The 17864-nt window shown below is 33.9% G+C and overlaps 2 protein-coding genes across 2 annotated transcripts; one reads left to right on the plus strand and one right to left on the minus strand.

Annotated features, from left to right (window-relative positions):
- Positions 1-58: 58 nt before the first annotated feature.
- On the plus strand, positions 59-7866 carry LOC117918623 (ATP-dependent Clp protease proteolytic subunit 5, chloroplastic). The gene is made up of 9 exons (XM_034835407.1): positions 59-210; positions 493-612; positions 709-826; positions 925-1017; positions 2394-2439; positions 2555-2627; positions 6052-6086; positions 6195-6283; positions 7346-7866. Exons 1-9 carry the CDS (start codon positions 119-121, stop codon positions 7547-7549), a joined length of 870 nt encoding a protein of 289 aa, XP_034691298.1. The 5' UTR covers positions 59-118; the 3' UTR covers positions 7550-7866.
- Positions 7867-9149: 1283 nt separating this feature from the next.
- LOC117919455 (probable WRKY transcription factor 65) lies at positions 9150-11050 on the minus strand. The gene is made up of 3 exons (XM_034836662.1): positions 10775-11050; positions 10434-10571; positions 9150-10081 (listed from the first exon to the last, which is right to left on the minus strand). The coding sequence occupies exons 1-3, from the start codon at positions 10834-10836 to the stop codon at positions 9553-9555; spliced, it is 729 nt and encodes a 242-aa protein (XP_034692553.1). The 5' UTR covers positions 10837-11050; the 3' UTR covers positions 9150-9552.
- Positions 11051-17864: the final 6814 nt, after the last annotated feature.

A 17864-nucleotide genomic window follows, 5' to 3' on the forward strand; every position in this document is an offset into this window, starting at 1 on the left:
GGATCCGGATGATCCAAAAGGAAATATCGAGAGACTCTTCTTGTGCAGTGAAACACTAAAACCCTTTTGGCTCTGAAGGATAAGATACAGACGCAAGAGGAGGGAAGTGAAGGCCAAAATGGCGCACACATGCGTCGCATTCAATTCTCTCATCTTCTCCTCAAACCCTACTTCTTCTTCCGATTCTCACAAGCTTTCTTTTTCCTCTAGGTTTGTGTTTTCCTATCCCTCTTTTCTCTTCCGTTTCCGTATATAGGTTTTTTTAACTGACCGTTTGGTTGATGAGACAAGTTACGGAAAGTCTGAGAAATTAATAAATTTTTATCAAGAGGAGAACAGGTTTCACTTAATTGAGTTTGGCAAGTGTTTGTCCCTGCTGTGATACATGAGATTCGGAATTTTTTGTTTTCTTGGGAACCAAGCGGAAGATAAGTGTTCTTTTTTGGAGGATGTAAGACTAATGATAAATTTTGTTCTCTTTCCGATTGGCAGGAAATTTACAAAATTGGTTGGGAGTGAAAAAAGACTTCGGGTTGCGCCAGTGAAGGCTGCCTATTCTGGGGAGTTTTGGGCGCCGGACAAGAATTCTAGGCAGGGAATTTGGTCCGTTAGGTAGGGTTTTGACCTGATGGTTCGGGTTTGGATGTTTTTTTGGTGTTTAGATTCTTTCGTTATTGATGATTTGTATGCTAATTTTTTATTTTGTAGGGATGATTTGCAAATCCCATCTTCGGCCTACTTCCCTACATATGCACAAGGAGGGCAAGGGCCGCCTCCAATGGTGCAGGAGCGTTTTCAGAGTGTCGTCAGTCAGCTTTTTCAACATGTAAGGGGCTGGTTAAGTTTATCTTTTGCTACGGTTACTTAAGTGTTGGCACACACTTATGCGTTAATGCATCCAATTTGTCGCTGATTTCTCTTCAGAGAATAATCCGATGTGGTGGAGCTGTTGACGATGATATGGCAAACATCATAGTGGCTCAGCTTCTCTATCTTGATGCTGTTGATCCTGACAAGGTCCGTAGAGTAGCTTAGCTGTTGATGTTCTTATTTTTGTATGCAAATTTTCCCTTTTTGTTATTACTATTATTATTAGGATTTATCACAAAATCAACATCTATTTTTTTGTACCAATATATTATCATGGATGGGTCCAGCATAGAAAGCAGAACCCATTTCACAACTTGATGGTAAGATATTGAAACGATGCCTTTTTGCGGGATCATAAAACTGCTCTATTGTATTAGTGTGATAGCAACTCCCTTTTGGGATAATGGAGTTGCATCATCAAATGCTAACATAATGGACCCTGAATTCGCTTTAACTCAACTAGCTTGTAAGAATTGCAGTTTCCCAATCTCGAAGCAAGAGAAATTGAATGTTTGATTTATGTGTCATTTAAGGCATAATTCTGTGTTAGCACATGGACCTATAAGGGGTGCCAAATAGCCAAATAAGTAGTTGCGACGTGTAAACCTAAGGAATCATGGGCTCATAAGCAGGCACCATTTCGACAGGAACTCAATATTACTTTGTTAAGATGATAGTGTGATGTGAACACGTCAAAGTGAGGCAATGTGGCCTAAGTGCCTCAGCATGCAAGTGACAACAGCCACCCTTAAACTTGCTAAGAGGCTGAGGCCTTTCAGCATGAATTTACATCCTGTAAGGGGATAATGAAGCTCCTTGGTTGAGGTTGACCCCCTTACTCACTTCCTGATGTCAGAGGGATAAGCCCACTCTCCCTTTACTCAAAGCCCCTAGGAATTTGGGCAGAAAACACCTTCATAGCTTTTCCATGTTTGGAGCAAGGCTTGAGAGGTTCCAAGTGAACTAAACCACCCACTTTTGAGTAATTGAGATGGTTTGAGGGTATTGGTGAGTAGATTCAGATCCTTATTAATAGGGTGATCTGCACTATGGGTCTTGGGCGTGTAACTCCATTTGATCTTCAAAATATCCCAGCAGACCACTATGGGAGTTTGGAAACCCTGCAAAATCATAAGCCGATTCTTTGAATCCTCTTTGATTCCTGAGCTCCTCTTATGATATTTCTACTCCCTTGGGTGTATTGGCATTCTCAAAATCCCTTTTCCTCTCAGCTCAGACAACTTACTCTTCTCATTGCTAACTTCCTCCACCTAAAAAACCTATTGCAAACAACTAGAAAAGCATGAAATACTAAATGAGATTTATGAAGCCAAAACTTGTTTTTCTGTTTCTAGCATCCTTAATTTTATTTTCATCTGTGCCTTTGACATATTACCTTCATTTGGCATCTCACCCCCTCTCCTTTTTCTATAGCTCTCTGACTTTCTATTAAACAGCTTATGAAAATTAACTACCATTATGCAAGTTTTCACCATTAGATCATGTCTTGATATTCTGAACAGGATATTGTCATGTATGTGAACTCTCCAGGAGGATCAGTTACAGCTGGTAATTTCTGTCTTACAATAAATTTTTCTTCACACTGGTACTAGTTTATTTAACTGAGCATGGAGACTTGTACAGGTTCTTATTTTCTTGAATTCTTCCTTATTTATCCCCTCAGGCATGGCCATATTTGACACGATGAGGCATATCCGACCTGATGTTTCCACTGTATGCGTTGGACTAGCAGCCAGGTAAAGATGCACTGAGACAGATTTTTGTAGTTTTCTATGCCATTCATGGCTAATTATTGCTCAATGGAACAGTCCATGTTAGTAAACTTCATTTTTTGGGTTCCAGTAACTGGATATTTCAGCTGTGATGGTAATTGTTCTGCATTTTCTTTATTTAAAATTTGTACAAGTGTTTTCCTATTTTAAAATGTGATCTTAACTTGCCTAAATAATGATTGAGAAATCTCTGTAGATGTTGAACTTGTTTAGATGACATACCAGTGTAGTTGTATAAGTTATGCAGATTTATTCTACAATTGTGTGGTTCACATATGTATTTGTTTTAATTTAGCTGCTTCTTATTATTTCTTTGTGAAATAATAAATTCTTTGTTCTTTTTCCACATGCTCTTGTCTGTTCGGATGCCTTGCATGCATGGTTTTATACTTCTACATATTCTCGACTCTGATATTCGAAGGTCTTTTGTTTTGCACATGGTTTTTGATAGAGTTAAGGTTTTTGCATGAAGATTTAGCTGAGTAATAGGTTTTTTTTTTTTTTTTTGATAGGCAATAAAAAAGAATATATTAAACCAAGTGTTGGAAAAGGCACAACAAAGTACAAATGATGTATACAATATTTACCAAAATGCAAAACAAAGACGGAGAAAGCAAAAAAATAACCTCCCTCTCCTTACTTGTAGTACAACCAATCAACAAGTCTATCATGGACTTGAGAACTGAGTATTAGTTGTTAACGTAATGCACACTTTGCCATATCTTGGGATTACTGTACTTGGGAGCAGTAGTTCAGATCTTTCTCCAGAGTTAGGCTCTTGATCTTAAGATAATGAAGCACTCTTGCTTCTTAGCTTCTTTTTTTGGGGCAAATGCTAAGAATTGTTCAAATGGTTGCTCTAGGGGCAAATGAAAAGCAGGGATTCTGAGTGGAAGTATTAAGTGCAGACAGATTTGATTTAGTAGAAGATATGATCACTAATAGAATCATTGGTGAAACATTTTGTAAACACAACCCTGAATAGTTGGAAGTTGAGTGTTAGGTGCATTGCTCTTCTATTACTAGTGGAGGTGGCAATTTTTGACACGACTTGTGAGTACAACTCGAAAGTGACATGAAATTAGTGGGTTTAGGTTGTGGTTAATCATGTTCATGTCTACCCACTGAACCTATTTATTAAACATGTTATGTTCAAGTTGAAGCCTTGAAACCGAATACGACCCATTTTGACGCATTTAATTTATCGTGTCGTGTTAAAACGATTATGGATTGACTCACATATGACCCATTTATTCACATAGTTGTCGATAATGAGGGAGGCTCACTTTGATCCAGAGTACTTCGTCTAGCTTGCCCATTTATTTCATCTATGTGCTTACTTTGCCTAGGACGGTCAGATTGAGGTTGGAGCAGATTTGGAGAGATTTTTTGTGGGGTGGTGGGGCTCTTGAGCGGAAACCTCATCTTGTAAGATGGGTGCTTGTTTGCTTAGACAAAAGGAAAGGGGGTTTGGGGGTGAAGTGTTTTTCTTCTCTTAAAGCCTATCAAAAAAAAAAAAAGTGTTTTTCTTCTCTTAATAAGGCACTTTTGTGCAAATGGAGTTGGAGGTTTGCAAATGAGAGAAGGGTCTTGTGGAATCAAGTGATTAAGGAAAAGTATGGGGAGGAGCAAAGGAGTTGGTGCTCCAAGGAAGTGAGGGGTGGATATGGCGTGGGGTTGTGGTAAGCAATTAGGAGGGAGTGGCATGTTGTAAGCAGTAGACTCTCCTTTGTGGTGGGCAATGGTCAGAGGGTAAGATTTTGGAAGGATAGATGATGTGGATATTCACCTTTTTGTGTTGTTTTTCCTACTTTGTTTGCTTTAGCTATGTCCAAGGATGTCTGGGTAAAAGATGTGTGGAGTTTCACTGAGGGAGGGGGGAGTTGGAGCCCGCATTTCTCTAAACCCTTCAATGATTGGGAGATGGATGAGGTGCACAGTTTTTTATTGGGTCTTAATGGGAAGAGTGTTTAGTGGGATGTGGAAGATAGGGTGCTTTGGATAGAGATTAAATGTGGGAGGTTCTCAGTTAAGTCTCTCTACAAAGCCCTAGAATCTGGACCTTCAGCCTTTTTCCCATTGAATGTCATTTAGAAATCATGTGTGCAGCCCAAAGTGAGTTTTTTTGGGTGGGAAGCAACTTGCGGGAAGGCCCTTTGGACCAACTTCAGAAAAGAGGATGACCTTTAGCAAATAGATGCTACCTTTGCCAAATGCATGAGGAATCGATAGATCATATCCTCCTTCACTGTGCCAAGACAAGGACTCTTTGGGCGTTGTTTTTCACTCTCTTCAGGGTACAGTGGGTGCTGCCAGCCTCTATTAAAATGATGCTCTTGGGTTGGAATGGGTCTTTTGTGGGAAAAAAGAGAAAGGAAGTTTGGAGAGCAGACCCTTTATGTATTTTTTGGATGGTTTGGAAGGTAAGGAACAAAATTACATTTGAAGATGATGTGTTGTCCATTCAAAGACTTAAGAGTTCTTTTATTTATTTTCTTTGGTCGGAGACAAAATTGTTCATAAAAGTTGGTCCTCCGTCTTTAGTAGGTTTCAATGATTGGGTAGGTTCTCAACTTGATGAGGGTGGTTTTTTTGGCCTCTCCACTTTTCAAGGCGTTTTTTTGTCCCAGCCGGGTAGGGGGGTATTCCTATGCTGTATCTTTTTGAGTTGCCATTTTAGCGTCTCTTTTCAATACAATTTCTTCTCTTTTACTTATCAAAAAATAAAAATAAAAAATTGGCAAATCATTTTGAAAAATAGGCTGATTTACAATTCATGTAAATTTAATGTTTTAAATGAGTTAACCAAGTCTTAATTGTGTTAGGTGTGCCATAATCATATTTGGGTTAAATGATTATGTAATTTTCATGTTAATTTAATATACATCAGGCCAACCCAATTCTACCGGTTTATTAAATGGGTTACATGGGTTGTGTCGTGTTGTGTTACCCATATAATAAACAGGTCATGTTCATGTGAAAGAAATCTGATATAACTATTGAACAGATCATGTTTGAGTTAACTAACTTTCATGATTTTTTCCCCTGACATGACATGACCCAATTGTCACTCCTAATTATTGGTTTGTGAGTTGATGCAGTCTGCTAATCTCAAATGTCTTTATGGAAGTGTCAATTTAGTTGATTTCTTATAATTGGGACTTTTTTCAGTAAGTATAATTCTATGTACGATTTGATGACTTCAAATGGATTTTATGCTTATTGCAATCTAAAACTATTTCTGCTCTGCTAATTGACGCATTGGTCAAATATTCTTGCTTAAACTATGTGGTTGCTGATGGGTCTTTATTGTGGCTTTTGTATTAGAGGTTAAACCAAGATTTTCTCTTAGTGATTGATTTGCTTTTTTTTTTTTTTCCATGAAAAGCATGGGAGCATTCCTGCTTAGCTGTGGCACCAAGGGTAAGTAATTTCCTAGGCTTTTGTTGTTAGTGGTTTGGAGTTCCACTTCGTGGCATATGCTTTTTAGTGTGCTTTGACACGTGTCTGTCACCTCCCTCTTAACTGAAGGAAAAAGATATAGCTTGCCAAACTCAAGGATCATGATCCATCAGCCTCTCGGTGGAGCTCAAGGTGGGCAAACTGACATAGATATTCAGGTGTGTCATCTCTCTCTTGCTTTCATTCCACCATTTGTTTCTGTCGGTTACATGTTGATGTACCTTATCTAATACAGCAGATACATTATGATGCCTTTGTCCCATAAGGAAATTAACCCTTTATATACTGATGGATGTACAGGATTATTTTTAAAATTTGAGATTCATTATTAGTTGTGTATATTGGAGGATTGTTTTTTAGGTTTCATGTAGTGATAGAGATTTAGGGTCTCTTTGACAATGTTTAAATCAGTTTTTGAAAACAGTTTTTAAAAGCAATTTTCTGTTACTTCAAGGAACAGATATGCGAAACTGTTTTCTACGTCTATTTTCTTTGAAGGCACTGTACTTGTACAATGCAATGTTCCTAGCCTAGTTCTTCTCAGAACACACTATAAAAACACCTGATAAACCTCTCAAATTTGTTTTAAAAAATCACCATGTTTTTAGCATAACTTCTCAAAAAACTGTTTTCATTCCAAAATTTGTCAAATGTCTTTTTGAAGTTGGAATATTGTTTTCAGTTGCCAAATATGTAATAAACAATAGTTCCAGTGACTTGAGATGTGCTATGAAAACAAATAGAAATAGCTCATTTCCAAGGGATTTCATCAATTCTTATTCGATGACATGGCTATGGAGTCACAATCTGTTAGACAACTGGAAATTTAACAAACAGACAATGGGCAGCCTGTACCAAAAATCAGCACGACCAAACAATTAAAACCACCTTTGGCCTTTTTCTGGGTATGTATAATTTTATAGTAATCCAAGGAAATACATCCATAGGCAACTTGCTTAGTGTCGGCATAGGAAAACTTTTGTTAAGGACTGTGGATCTACCATTTACATAATTAATGCTTTGGACAAAGACAGGAGAGTTATCTTCATGAGCAGTGTGCTATAAATATACTAAAAGGTATTATGCATTTTTCTTTGTTACTTCTCCTTTTATTTGCGTTTTTACCCTCAAGTGTTTTGGCACTTTTTGTTTATAATACACTGTTGCTTTACTCGAAAAAAAAAAACCTGATTAGTGGCCATCATTTTATCCCTTCTCAGGCAAATGAAATGCTGCACCACAAGGCTAATCTGAATGGGTATCTCTCCTACCACACCGGTCAGAGCCTTGAGAAGATCAACCAAGACACTGATCGTGATTTCTTCATGAGCGCGAAAGAAGCCAAGGAGTATGGACTTATAGATGGCGTTATCTTGAATCCTCTAAAGGCTCTCAAGCCTCTGGCGGCTACTGCAGATCAGTGAAGTCTTGTTTGGCATGTAACTTGCCATAGTGATTGCTGCAATGAATTTTGTAGAGTTAATGGGACTGATATTTAATTGCTGAATAATATTTATTTCTATGGGGCACAGGAAATTAATCTCTGGTACTGATTTCCTGGAACTAAAGCTTGAAAAATGGGTTGACTCTGAACAAGTGTTGACTTTGTGCTTTAAGGGAAGGGTTCGTGGGAGGTTCCAGGTTCAAGTCGGGAACAAAAATTTACTTATCAAAAAAACAAAAGGCACCCATCTTGCTGATATAGTAATACATTACCTCTTGAATCACAGTTTCTGAGAATTAACACTTGTGTAAATTCTTGGATGGTTTTTTGTGGTCCTAAAACGATTTCCTTAATTCAAATGAAAATGGATTCAGGTAAATCTTGAACTTCTGCAAATGAAGAAAAGCTGTGTCAAGGATTCTTCTGCTTCCAGTTCATTTTGGTTGTGTACCGAAGCTTCTTTAATGGACAGAAATAATTGAATTTTGAATTTGTTTGTTTGGCCCTGAAATTTGATCAGAGTTTCATATTTGCTCAAATCTTGAAAAGGAGGTGTATTTGGTCTATTTGTAAATGTTTTTAGTAAAAAGTCCTTAAAATAATAGATTTTGGGAACAGCATTCAAAACAAATTTCTAATGTTTTTTCATATTTCTTAAAATTAATTTTCATCTACAATGTTTTATTTTTTTATATGTATTCAACTATTTTTATAAAAAATTCAAAAAATAAGTGAAATGATTAGGATATGCTCGAATCAAATGTCTTCACTGTGTTTTTATCCTAAAAGCCAAAAAGAAAGTGTTGGAAAGCGTTTACCAAAGACAGTCTAAAGCTTTCCTAAATGGATAAAATATTCCCAAGGAAATTTGGCCACCAGGATCCATACTCACCAATTAGTGTTCATCTAATTGTGTACCCAACACAGCCAGAGGCGCCCATTGTTTCAAAGAGCAAAGACAAGACCTCACTTTCCCATCTTATGGTCACAAGTTGGCAAAAATATAAATGTCTCCTACATTACCCATAATATATGTAAGATGTGAAAGTATCAATTTCATGCCATTCCATTGTTCTAAATGCTAAATGGTAATCTCATAAATTACCATCACACTAATGAGCATTTTCTCTTTCTTTCTTAACATGGTATTGATGATCCTACTGAGGAGAGTGCCACAGATCACATTTGAAAGGAAAAACTTATGTAAGAAATAATTCAATAAAGTAGTTTTAAACATAAAGAGAAATAATAAGGAGAGAGCATCATTATTCTGAGTGGAATCTCATGCAACACTCAGAAAATGATGCTTTGTGGATATTGCATTTTGCATTTTTGTTGAGGGGAATCTGTGACGCAGCTCAAAACACCAAAAACAAAAGTACCATAAAACTTTTTGGAAGAGAGGATGTCATGGAACCCAACCCAACCCAAACCAAAAAAAACATATCAAATCATGCTTTCACAAACAGCCAAAAAAGCAAACCATCTCTTCTTCCACAGTTCCACCACATCAACCCCTCCAACCAGAAAAATAAGAAGGATTCAATTCAGATAAGAAAAATCATCTTTGTGCAACTATATACCTCGTGAATCTCGTGCTATCTTATTTTTAATTATTATGTGAGCGAAGACACAACCACTCAGGAAGCCTTTACCTATACACTTATCCTCACTTTCTCCATGGGGCTTGGTGGGTTTCTCATCTGCCAAGAACATTCAATCCCAATCTCTAGAAACACAACTTTTAACATATAGCCTCTCCACTAGCTTTTGCTCAAGCCAAAGTGGTGGGCTTTTTTTTTGGGGGGGGGAGGAGGCAGGCTTGGCAAAGTGATGCGACTTTCTCAGATTGTGAACCCAGAAGAGAAAAAGAAACTAAAAAGATGCTAAATAGAAGGATTACTAGTAGTGGGTATAACATATATGCACATATTGAGTACATTTTTTCCAAGGCTGCAAGGTCCCAAAAAAAGGGTACTTGGATCAAGAAGGGAGCACAAGAATCCTGTCATCAAAGAAGTTGAAGCCGCTCCTCATGAAGCTTGTGAAAGATGAAGATGTGGGTAGTTCTTCAAGCTCATCAAAGAAGTCATTTTCTTCTGATTTGGGTGTTGAGAAGGTCATGAGATGTGGATAAGCAAGGGGCTGCTCATCAAATACGACACCTAATGAATCATGGGTTTTCTCTAGGTTCACTTTAAATGGGTCTTCTTCATGGCTGATTGTGGATTGGAAGTAGTGGAAATGATCTTCACTTGCATCTTCATCACTGGCCATGGTGATGGGTTGTTGTGGTTGATGATCTTCTTTTGGGGTTGTGGGGGTTTCTTCAATGGGCTGTGTTTCGGGGTCTTTTGGTTGGTTTAGGGTGTTGGGAGTGGTTGAGAGATCAGGGCCTGGGTGGTTATGACTAGAAGTGTAAGTAATGATGAGCATTGAAGCATCTGTTCTGCATCTCTCCACTTGCTTTTTAGCTGAGCACCCCTTTGATGTGCTGCACCTATAATAGCCCCTGAAAGATAATGGCAAGCAATAAAGAAAAAGTGAGAATACTAGATGTGGAGAAAGAGAGAGATTATGGAAAGAAATGAAGTACAAATCCAGCAAAACTTTTGCATCACCCTTTGGTGAAAATTGAGGAAATGGAAGAAAAGAAAATCCATATTGAACCCAAAATTCATGCTACACCACTTTCCAAACGGGCCACATGGAACAGTTGGGAATGGGGTTACTTCACTCAGAATTTTGAGGCAACAAGAGAGATGTAAACTGTAAAGTGTAAACCCAAAAGCCAGAAATTGAACATGTAGACCAAGAAAGGAGAGAAGATGCAATTAATTCATAAGAAAAAGCTAAAACTGAACCTTGGATAAGGAGATCCTTTTATAGGCTTTTGCCCATATTTCCTCCAAGACCAAAAATCCGATGGCGGCCCTTCATTCTTCTGTTTTCCAACATTTGCTTCAATCCTCACTGTAACCACAGTCTTCTGAACCACCCTTCTATAAACCCCACAGGAAAAAAAAAAAAAAAAGATGAAGAAGAAGAAGAAGAAAAGAAGCCCATAAATGCCACATAACATAAAATGCAGAAAGAAACAGCCTCAAACCACCCACAACTTCCCACAAAACCATAAACCTCAAAACAAAAATCATATAAAACAAAACCCCCAAAAAAAAAGAAAAAAAGGGCCACACCCACCCACCTTTTTTTGGATGCCTGAGTTTCATGTTTCAGCTCTTTGGAAACCTTTACAGAACCATCCATCACAAATTCCTGACTTTCCTTTCCTTCTTCTTCTTACTATATTATCCCAAAAAGCTGATAAAGGTCAGAGAAGAGTTGTTATGAAGATGAAGCTGCAAAAGAAGTGGAAGAAGCCATAAAGAAAGGCAAAAAGAAAAAAGAAAAATGGATCAAAATCAGAGCTCCAATTGATTAAGAGAGAGAAAGAGAGATAGGCATGAGATGACAAACCTCCCCTCCCTCTCTGTCCCTCCCTCAAAGTTGCTTTCTCTCTTTCTTTTCACTCATTTATTATAAAAGCTAATTAACAACTATGCATGTCACCACCACCCAACCTTGCAATAAAAAACCACCCACATACAGTTGCATTGCAATATTCACATTAGACACACATATATCTTTATAAAGATTCAGATATTTTTTCCCTTCTTTTATGAAGAGACATTGATATATACAGGCATCTGATTGGGTGGAGACAATGGGGTGGTTGATTGTGGGCTATTCTTTTGGGACTCTCCCTGTGTGCCTCACCAAATCCCAAGCCTGATGAATTTGGACACACTTTCACAGGTTACAAATGGGAAAGAAAGATAAAAAGGACGAGACTAACGGTGGGCTTAGCATTACTGGATTCAGTGGGATGACACGTGTCATCTGGTACATTTTAGCAGATTTTGGCTTTGGACTTTGGTGGTGCATGAATCCTGAAGGAGTGAGGCTGTGGTGACAGGTCAGCTTGGTGTCCCAACGTTTCCCAATTCTTTAATGCCCTTGTTACTTAGATTCCACTGGAATGAAAAGAAACGGGGTGATTCCCTTTGCAGTTTGATTCCCTTTACTGTTCATTCCCATTAGATCCTTTGTGGTTTGTTTTCGGTTTTTGGCTTTACGTGGAAACTAAATTAAAATCATAATTTTTGAGGGGAATATATTGTAAAAGTTTTATTTCCTATACTGCTCATTTCTATTAGACTATTTGGATAAGTTTCAATTCTTAGTTTTAGGTGAATCTATACTAAAATCATAAATTTTTTTTTTAAGGTTATATAGTAAAAGTTTTATTAAATATAAAATAATTTTTTCGTAAGTTAAAATAGAGCTTTTAAAAAAATTAATATTTTTTTTATATTTATATGAATTATTTTATTAAAAAAGTTAATAAAATTAATCAAACGGATATAAAAATTATTACGCTTTAAAAAGGGTTTTTGAGTTTGGAATGAGAAATATGTGTAAACCCGAAAATTAATTTCGTTTTTGAGGAATCAATTTTGTGTGAGGATTACAGGAAACATAAAAAAATGTTAAAAAAAAAAAAAAGAAGAAGTTAATTTCAGTAACTACCCCTCGGGTTTTGACTAAACTCTATTCCCATAAATTTTGAAGTTTCATGAAAAACCTTCTTTATCATAGTCGTTTCTAATATTTACTCACATTCCCTTTCACTCAAAATAAGAAAAACTTTTTTTTTATAAAATTTCAAACTCAGGGATGTATTTAGTCAAAACAAATTAATAAAATTAACCCTAAAAAAAATAATTTTCTCATATTTGATTTTACTAAAAATAAAAAAATAATTAAAATTAGTAAAAAACTTATAAATTTCCAAATTATTTAATTTTTATATAAAAGAATTAAATAAGTAAAGTGAATTTAAAGTAGAATATAAAAAAAAAAATTCATTTTTCTTCACTTTTTTTTTTTTTTGAATTTCTTTTCCTCACCGTCCTTAAACTTTCAAGAGCCAAACATAGTCTATGTGTATGGTATAATATAATGCATTATTCATATTATAATTATTTGGGACGTGAATAAAATCTTTATTAAGAAAAAAGAATAAATTTAAATATCTTGAGGATATTGTTATGTAACAAATTATAATAAATTTCATCCCTCTATTATAAAATAAATAAATAAGTTTTTTTTCACCCAATACTCAATAAGTTTAAGAAATGAATTCTACTTCATTCTACATCCATTTATTTAACACTCTTGTCATACATATTTCCTTAGAAAATTTAGAAGAGCTTACCACTATTAATTCAATCAAAACTAGAGCTTAATGTTGGGTGTAGGGACCCCCCATGACACGTGGCGCACACCTCTATCCGGATCAACTCTATCCGTACCCTCAAGAGGACACGTGACACGCCGCATCTATCCGAGTCCCCCAGGGGGCACACGACACTCTCAAATATTATACCTGGGCGATGCCCTATCCTATCCGGATTCATTATCTGGATCATTGACTGGAAGAAGCAAGCCTTGCTGAGTTCCGCCGCCTGCAGAGTGAAAGGACAGGAACGATGGCAAGTCACCTCCCACGATTTTTGACAGTCGCCTGCAAGGTGATGATGATTTTGCCATCACCTCAAGGACATCATGACAAGCCAAAAAGTCTTCCCACCATTAAAGAGGAGAGCAGCCGCCTGCAAGGTGATGATGATTCTGCCATCACCTCAGGGACATCATGACAAGCCAAAAAGTTTTCCCACCATTAAAGAGGGGAGCAGAGCTTCTGACACTATATAAAAGGTCTTTCACACAAAGAATAAAGTAAGCCAGCTAACCTAGAAAAAGGGCAACAACCTAATCTTTTAAGCAATGGCTAACAAAACCATCAGAGGGTGTGTCCGAACATCCTGTCCGGACATCTTTTGCAGGATCGACTGAGTCAGAACTCATTCTTGGTTGAAAGCGCACGTCCACTTGGCAGCAGCGTGGATCTCGGGGACGCGAGACATCAACATTGGGTACACTACTATAACTACTTATGATGACTTGATCTTAATTTTGTGCTCATTCAAATTTGTCCTCTGTTAATTAAAGGCCCATTGAACATATCATTATACCTTTTAATTAAGGAATTCTCCAAATAATTTCAAAGAATTCTACATACAATTTAAATTGTGAGACATCTCTTTATATAAGTTCATTTCTAATAACATCTCAACTTTACTTTCTTCATAAATAAATAAATAAATAAAACCTAAATTTGAATCGACTTTCAAAGAAATCATAAGTTTCAATCAAAAGTACTCTTTAACAATTAAAATTTAGGTTTTTAGTTTTTTGTTAAAAAAACAAATAAAAAGTTGTGTTAAATAATACTTAAAAAGTAACGTATCATATCGGGTGTTTGGTAAAACTTAATACTTATTACTTAATTATTTAAAATGATTTAAAGTTAAATTATGCTTAAATTATTGATTTAAAACTTATTATTTAATTTTTACTTTAAGTATTAAGGTTGTTTGATAAAATTAACTTAAAACTTATTTTATATCATTAAATTGACATATTTATTCTCATAAATTATAATGAGAGTAAAAAAGATTGAATAACAGTGAAGATCATGAAGAAGTAAAGAAGATTGCAGAGGTAATTAGAACAAAGTGGAAAAATAAAATAAAATAAAAATATAAGTTTACGAATAAAATAATTATTTTTACTTTATTATTTAAAGATATTTTTTATTTTAAATCATTAAATTATTTTATAAAAAATATTTAATTTATTTAATAATTTAAATTAAGATATTAAACTCCTTTAAGTTATTAAGCTGGTTTATCGTACGTGATTTGAACAATTTCACAAGCATACTTTTCGAAATAAGCATGTAAAGAAATTACATTACATGTCATCAAATATTTAAATAATAATAATAAGATAAGAAAATATTTTCTGGAAGGAAATCATATGGGCCCTCTGATAATGTCCAGAAGGTACAGAAAAATGAATGAATGCTGGAATCTAAAGAACATTAAAACAAATATATTTACTATATGATATGGGCGGGGCTTATGATTTTGGAAATTTGAAAGAAGGTAAAAAGAGTAGGGCCACAACATTGATGAGGGGCTTGTGGGTAGGTCGATGTACATGCCCGGCTACTTAATGTGACTTTTATGACTTTGCCTCTGCACGTTGTTTCTGAAATCCACCGGTCAAATAAAGTTGGCAAGATTGAAAGATACATTTTTTAAGAATTTTCCACAAGATTATAGAAAATGATGTGGCTTTGATATGTGGATTATGACAAGATTTGGTAGCTTCTTATTTTTTACGTCAGCAATAAGAGTCCTATTTTTGACTTTTAGGATTAAGGATTTATTTGAGATAATTTTTTATTTTTGAATTTGGATAAAAGTCAAAAACCGAAATAAAAATCATAATGATTAAAAATCAATATTAATATGGTAAAAGTTTTATATAATATACAATAATTTTTTATATAAATAAAAATAAAGTTTCTATGAGAAGTGTTGATTTTCGTATTAAATTTTATTTTAAATCATAAATTTTTTTAATAAAAATATCCAAACAGACTTTAATTAAACTTAAAAATGAGTTTTTTTTTGCTTTTAAGAAATTAATGCAAATGGGGATTATGTTTTCTTTTCTTCTTCTTTTTTTTTTTTTTTTAATTTTAACTCAAATATGATATCATAAAATTGTTATTAAACACCAAACACATATGTAAGTTTTAAAAAAAAAAGGTTTTATTAGAAGTAATATTTTATTTACTTTTGTATTAAAACCCTTTTGGAAAAACATTTTGTTGTTGGTTAGAAATCGAAAGTAAAATCAAAGCCATCAATTTCAAAGAATAATATTTATATTCTAAAAAATTTATTAAAGATGAAATAATTAGTTACACAAGTTAAAATAAAAACTTTTATGAAAATGAATATTTCTCTAATTTACATAAATGATTTAGCAAAAAGTTAATTCACATGAGCCTTCGAATCTGTTTAGTTTAGTTGGTGTTTTTAAAAATTATTTTCTATTTTTGAAAACAAAAAACACATTTAATAAAAAAATGTTTTTATTTTTAGTGTTCTTCATATTTTTAAAGGCTTTGTTTTCATAGAACAAAAAAAGAAAGTTGCTTTTCATGCTTGTCACTATTCCAAAAAATAAAAAAACCAAAAAATAAAAAGAAAAAAGATATTTTCCATTTTTTTAACCTATGGTGTTCTATGTGTTCTCATTTTTTTTTTTTTGTTCAATGCGTATCTCTACCAACTCCATAGTCAATTTTCTCTTTCTTAATGTTTTTGCTTACATAAAACATTCAATCATATTTAGAAATGTATGTAGTTTTATTTTTGCATAAGCTCTTATTTCTAAAAATATGTAAACATATTTTTATTATTAAAATTTTTATTTATCTTATATCAAAAGTTATATAGATGATTTGTAATTATCTTTATACCAACAAAACTATTAACAATTCCTTTATTCCAAGGTATACAAATAATTACTAATTCTAATTCTATTGTATAACCCAAAGGTATACACCATAATACAATTTTTATCTTTCTATAATTATTATAATTTGTCAATTATTTTACATTATTACACAATGGCTCAAATTTTAATTAATAAATATTAAAATTTATGTAATTGGAAGCCATATAAAAAAATATTTTTTATAAACTAAAATTGTACTTAGTCATAAGCAACATAATTAACAAGACCAAAATTACTAATTAATAATTTTGTACAACTTCATAAAATTGATGTAATTAGAGGTTATATATATTCAATCATTATTTTTATATTTTCTTACAATAAAATTATATAAAATAATTTATGGCCCAAAATTATGATAACAAGTATGTATATATTATTTACATATTATAGAAAAATTAATATTTTGTATGCCATCCTAGTAAGTTATATAAAATAGGAAAATGATTGATATTTTTTTGAATTCTTATAAGAAAAAAGTTATAAAAAGTTGTTCATTTCAATGCAAGTGGAATTATTATTATTATTATTATTATTATTATTATTATTATTATGTCATTATCATTTTTTATAATTAATTATTAAAAAATTTAAAAACCATACAAATTGATTTAAAATACTTTTATCAATATCATCATTATCTTAATCAACTATTGAATTCATTTTTCCCATGTACCAATAGAAGATTTAGCATCTATCGTAACCCTTGCTTCTTCAGGTGGAACTCCAAGTTGAGGGGTTATTCGGAATATTGTTAACATATCTAGGTTTGATATCATATTTAGGAGTATAATAAGTCAATTTGTAATTTTTAACACCGGTTTTGAATCAAACACTTGCTTTAATCTCTATTTGTGGTGACATAAGTCCCACTATAACTCACAAATTAAAAATTCTCACAACAAAACAAGGCCTATTTGACATGATCAGATGTCAATTAAACATTTCACATGAATCTTTTTGTTTTCCAAATACTTTAATATTATTAGAAATTTGAAAAATCATACAAAATGATTTTAAATCTTTTTTTAAAAAAATTAAAATTTAATTACTTTTAAAAATTAAAATGTGACCGTTTTAGTTTACAATAATTTTCAACATTAGTGCATTGATCAATGAAATATCTTTTCAAATAAATTGGAACATAAAAGTCGTAAATATTTACTCCAAGGCTTACGCTATAAACTTGTAGGAATGATAACGACCGTTCAATAATTGATTAGCCAGGAGAATCTGGGCCGTTGGATTGTCAGAATCATGGTCAAACACTGCCGGTTGATGGAAAACCTTAGTGAAAAAATAATAATAGAAATTGAAGATTCTCGGTTTGGGCATCACGCAAACGGCAAAACGACTCGGTTTTAAAAATTCAGAAACGAATGGGTCAGAATATTTCAAAAAATATCTCGAGTTTGTTGAGAGAAAATGATGTTTGGAAGAAAAGAAAATGTCACAGCAGGGTGACGAAATTGTGTGTTTCCCACTTGGAAATATTGTATGGTTGACTGTGGAAGTAGATAAGGCCTTGATGGGAATTAAAATGATGATCAGTTGTGGCATGCTTGTAATCTCTATATTTTTCTGTGGGTGGGGTTGGCACGGCTGCTTGGATGGAAAGAAAATATTATTCAACTGAATAGAAAACTGCAGAAAACGGAAGGGCTCAACAAGTACAAGCAACAAAAGAATGTCAGCAACCTAAAAACCAATTGCATCCATTGTTCTCTTTGAACCAGTGAATTTATTTTAATTCATATTTGGTTGTTGTCCTCAGCTTCAATATTTTTTTTTTC

This window comes from Vitis riparia, chromosome 7 (assembly GCF_004353265.1).
Source record: "Vitis riparia cultivar Riparia Gloire de Montpellier isolate 1030 chromosome 7, EGFV_Vit.rip_1.0, whole genome shotgun sequence".
In the NCBI taxonomy this organism is placed as follows: Eukaryota; Viridiplantae; Streptophyta; class Magnoliopsida; order Vitales; family Vitaceae; genus Vitis; species Vitis riparia.

Bases quoted from the DNA above. Each gene is read 5' to 3' on its own strand.
- LOC117918623 (XM_034835407.1), top strand. From the start codon at position 119: ATGGCGCACACATGCGTCGCATTCAATTCTCTCATCTTCTCCTCAAAC. The intron at 1,018-2,393 runs GTCCGTAGAGTA...TATTCTGAACAG, and splicing joins ATGCTGTTGATCCTGACAAG to GATATTGTCATGTATGTGAA. The intron at 6,284-7,345 runs GTGTGTCATCTC...ATCCCTTCTCAG, and splicing joins AAACTGACATAGATATTCAG to GCAAATGAAATGCTGCACCA.
- LOC117919455 (XM_034836662.1), bottom strand. From the start codon at position 10,836: ATGGATGGTTCTGTAAAGGTTTCCAAAGAGCTGAAACATGAAACTCAG. The intron at 10,572-10,774 runs GTGGGTGGGTGT...TGGGGTTTATAG, and splicing joins ACTCAGGCATCCAAAAAAAG to AAGGGTGGTTCAGAAGACTG. The intron at 10,082-10,433 runs GTTCAGTTTTAG...ATTATCTTTCAG, and splicing joins AAAGGATCTCCTTATCCAAG to GGGCTATTATAGGTGCAGCA.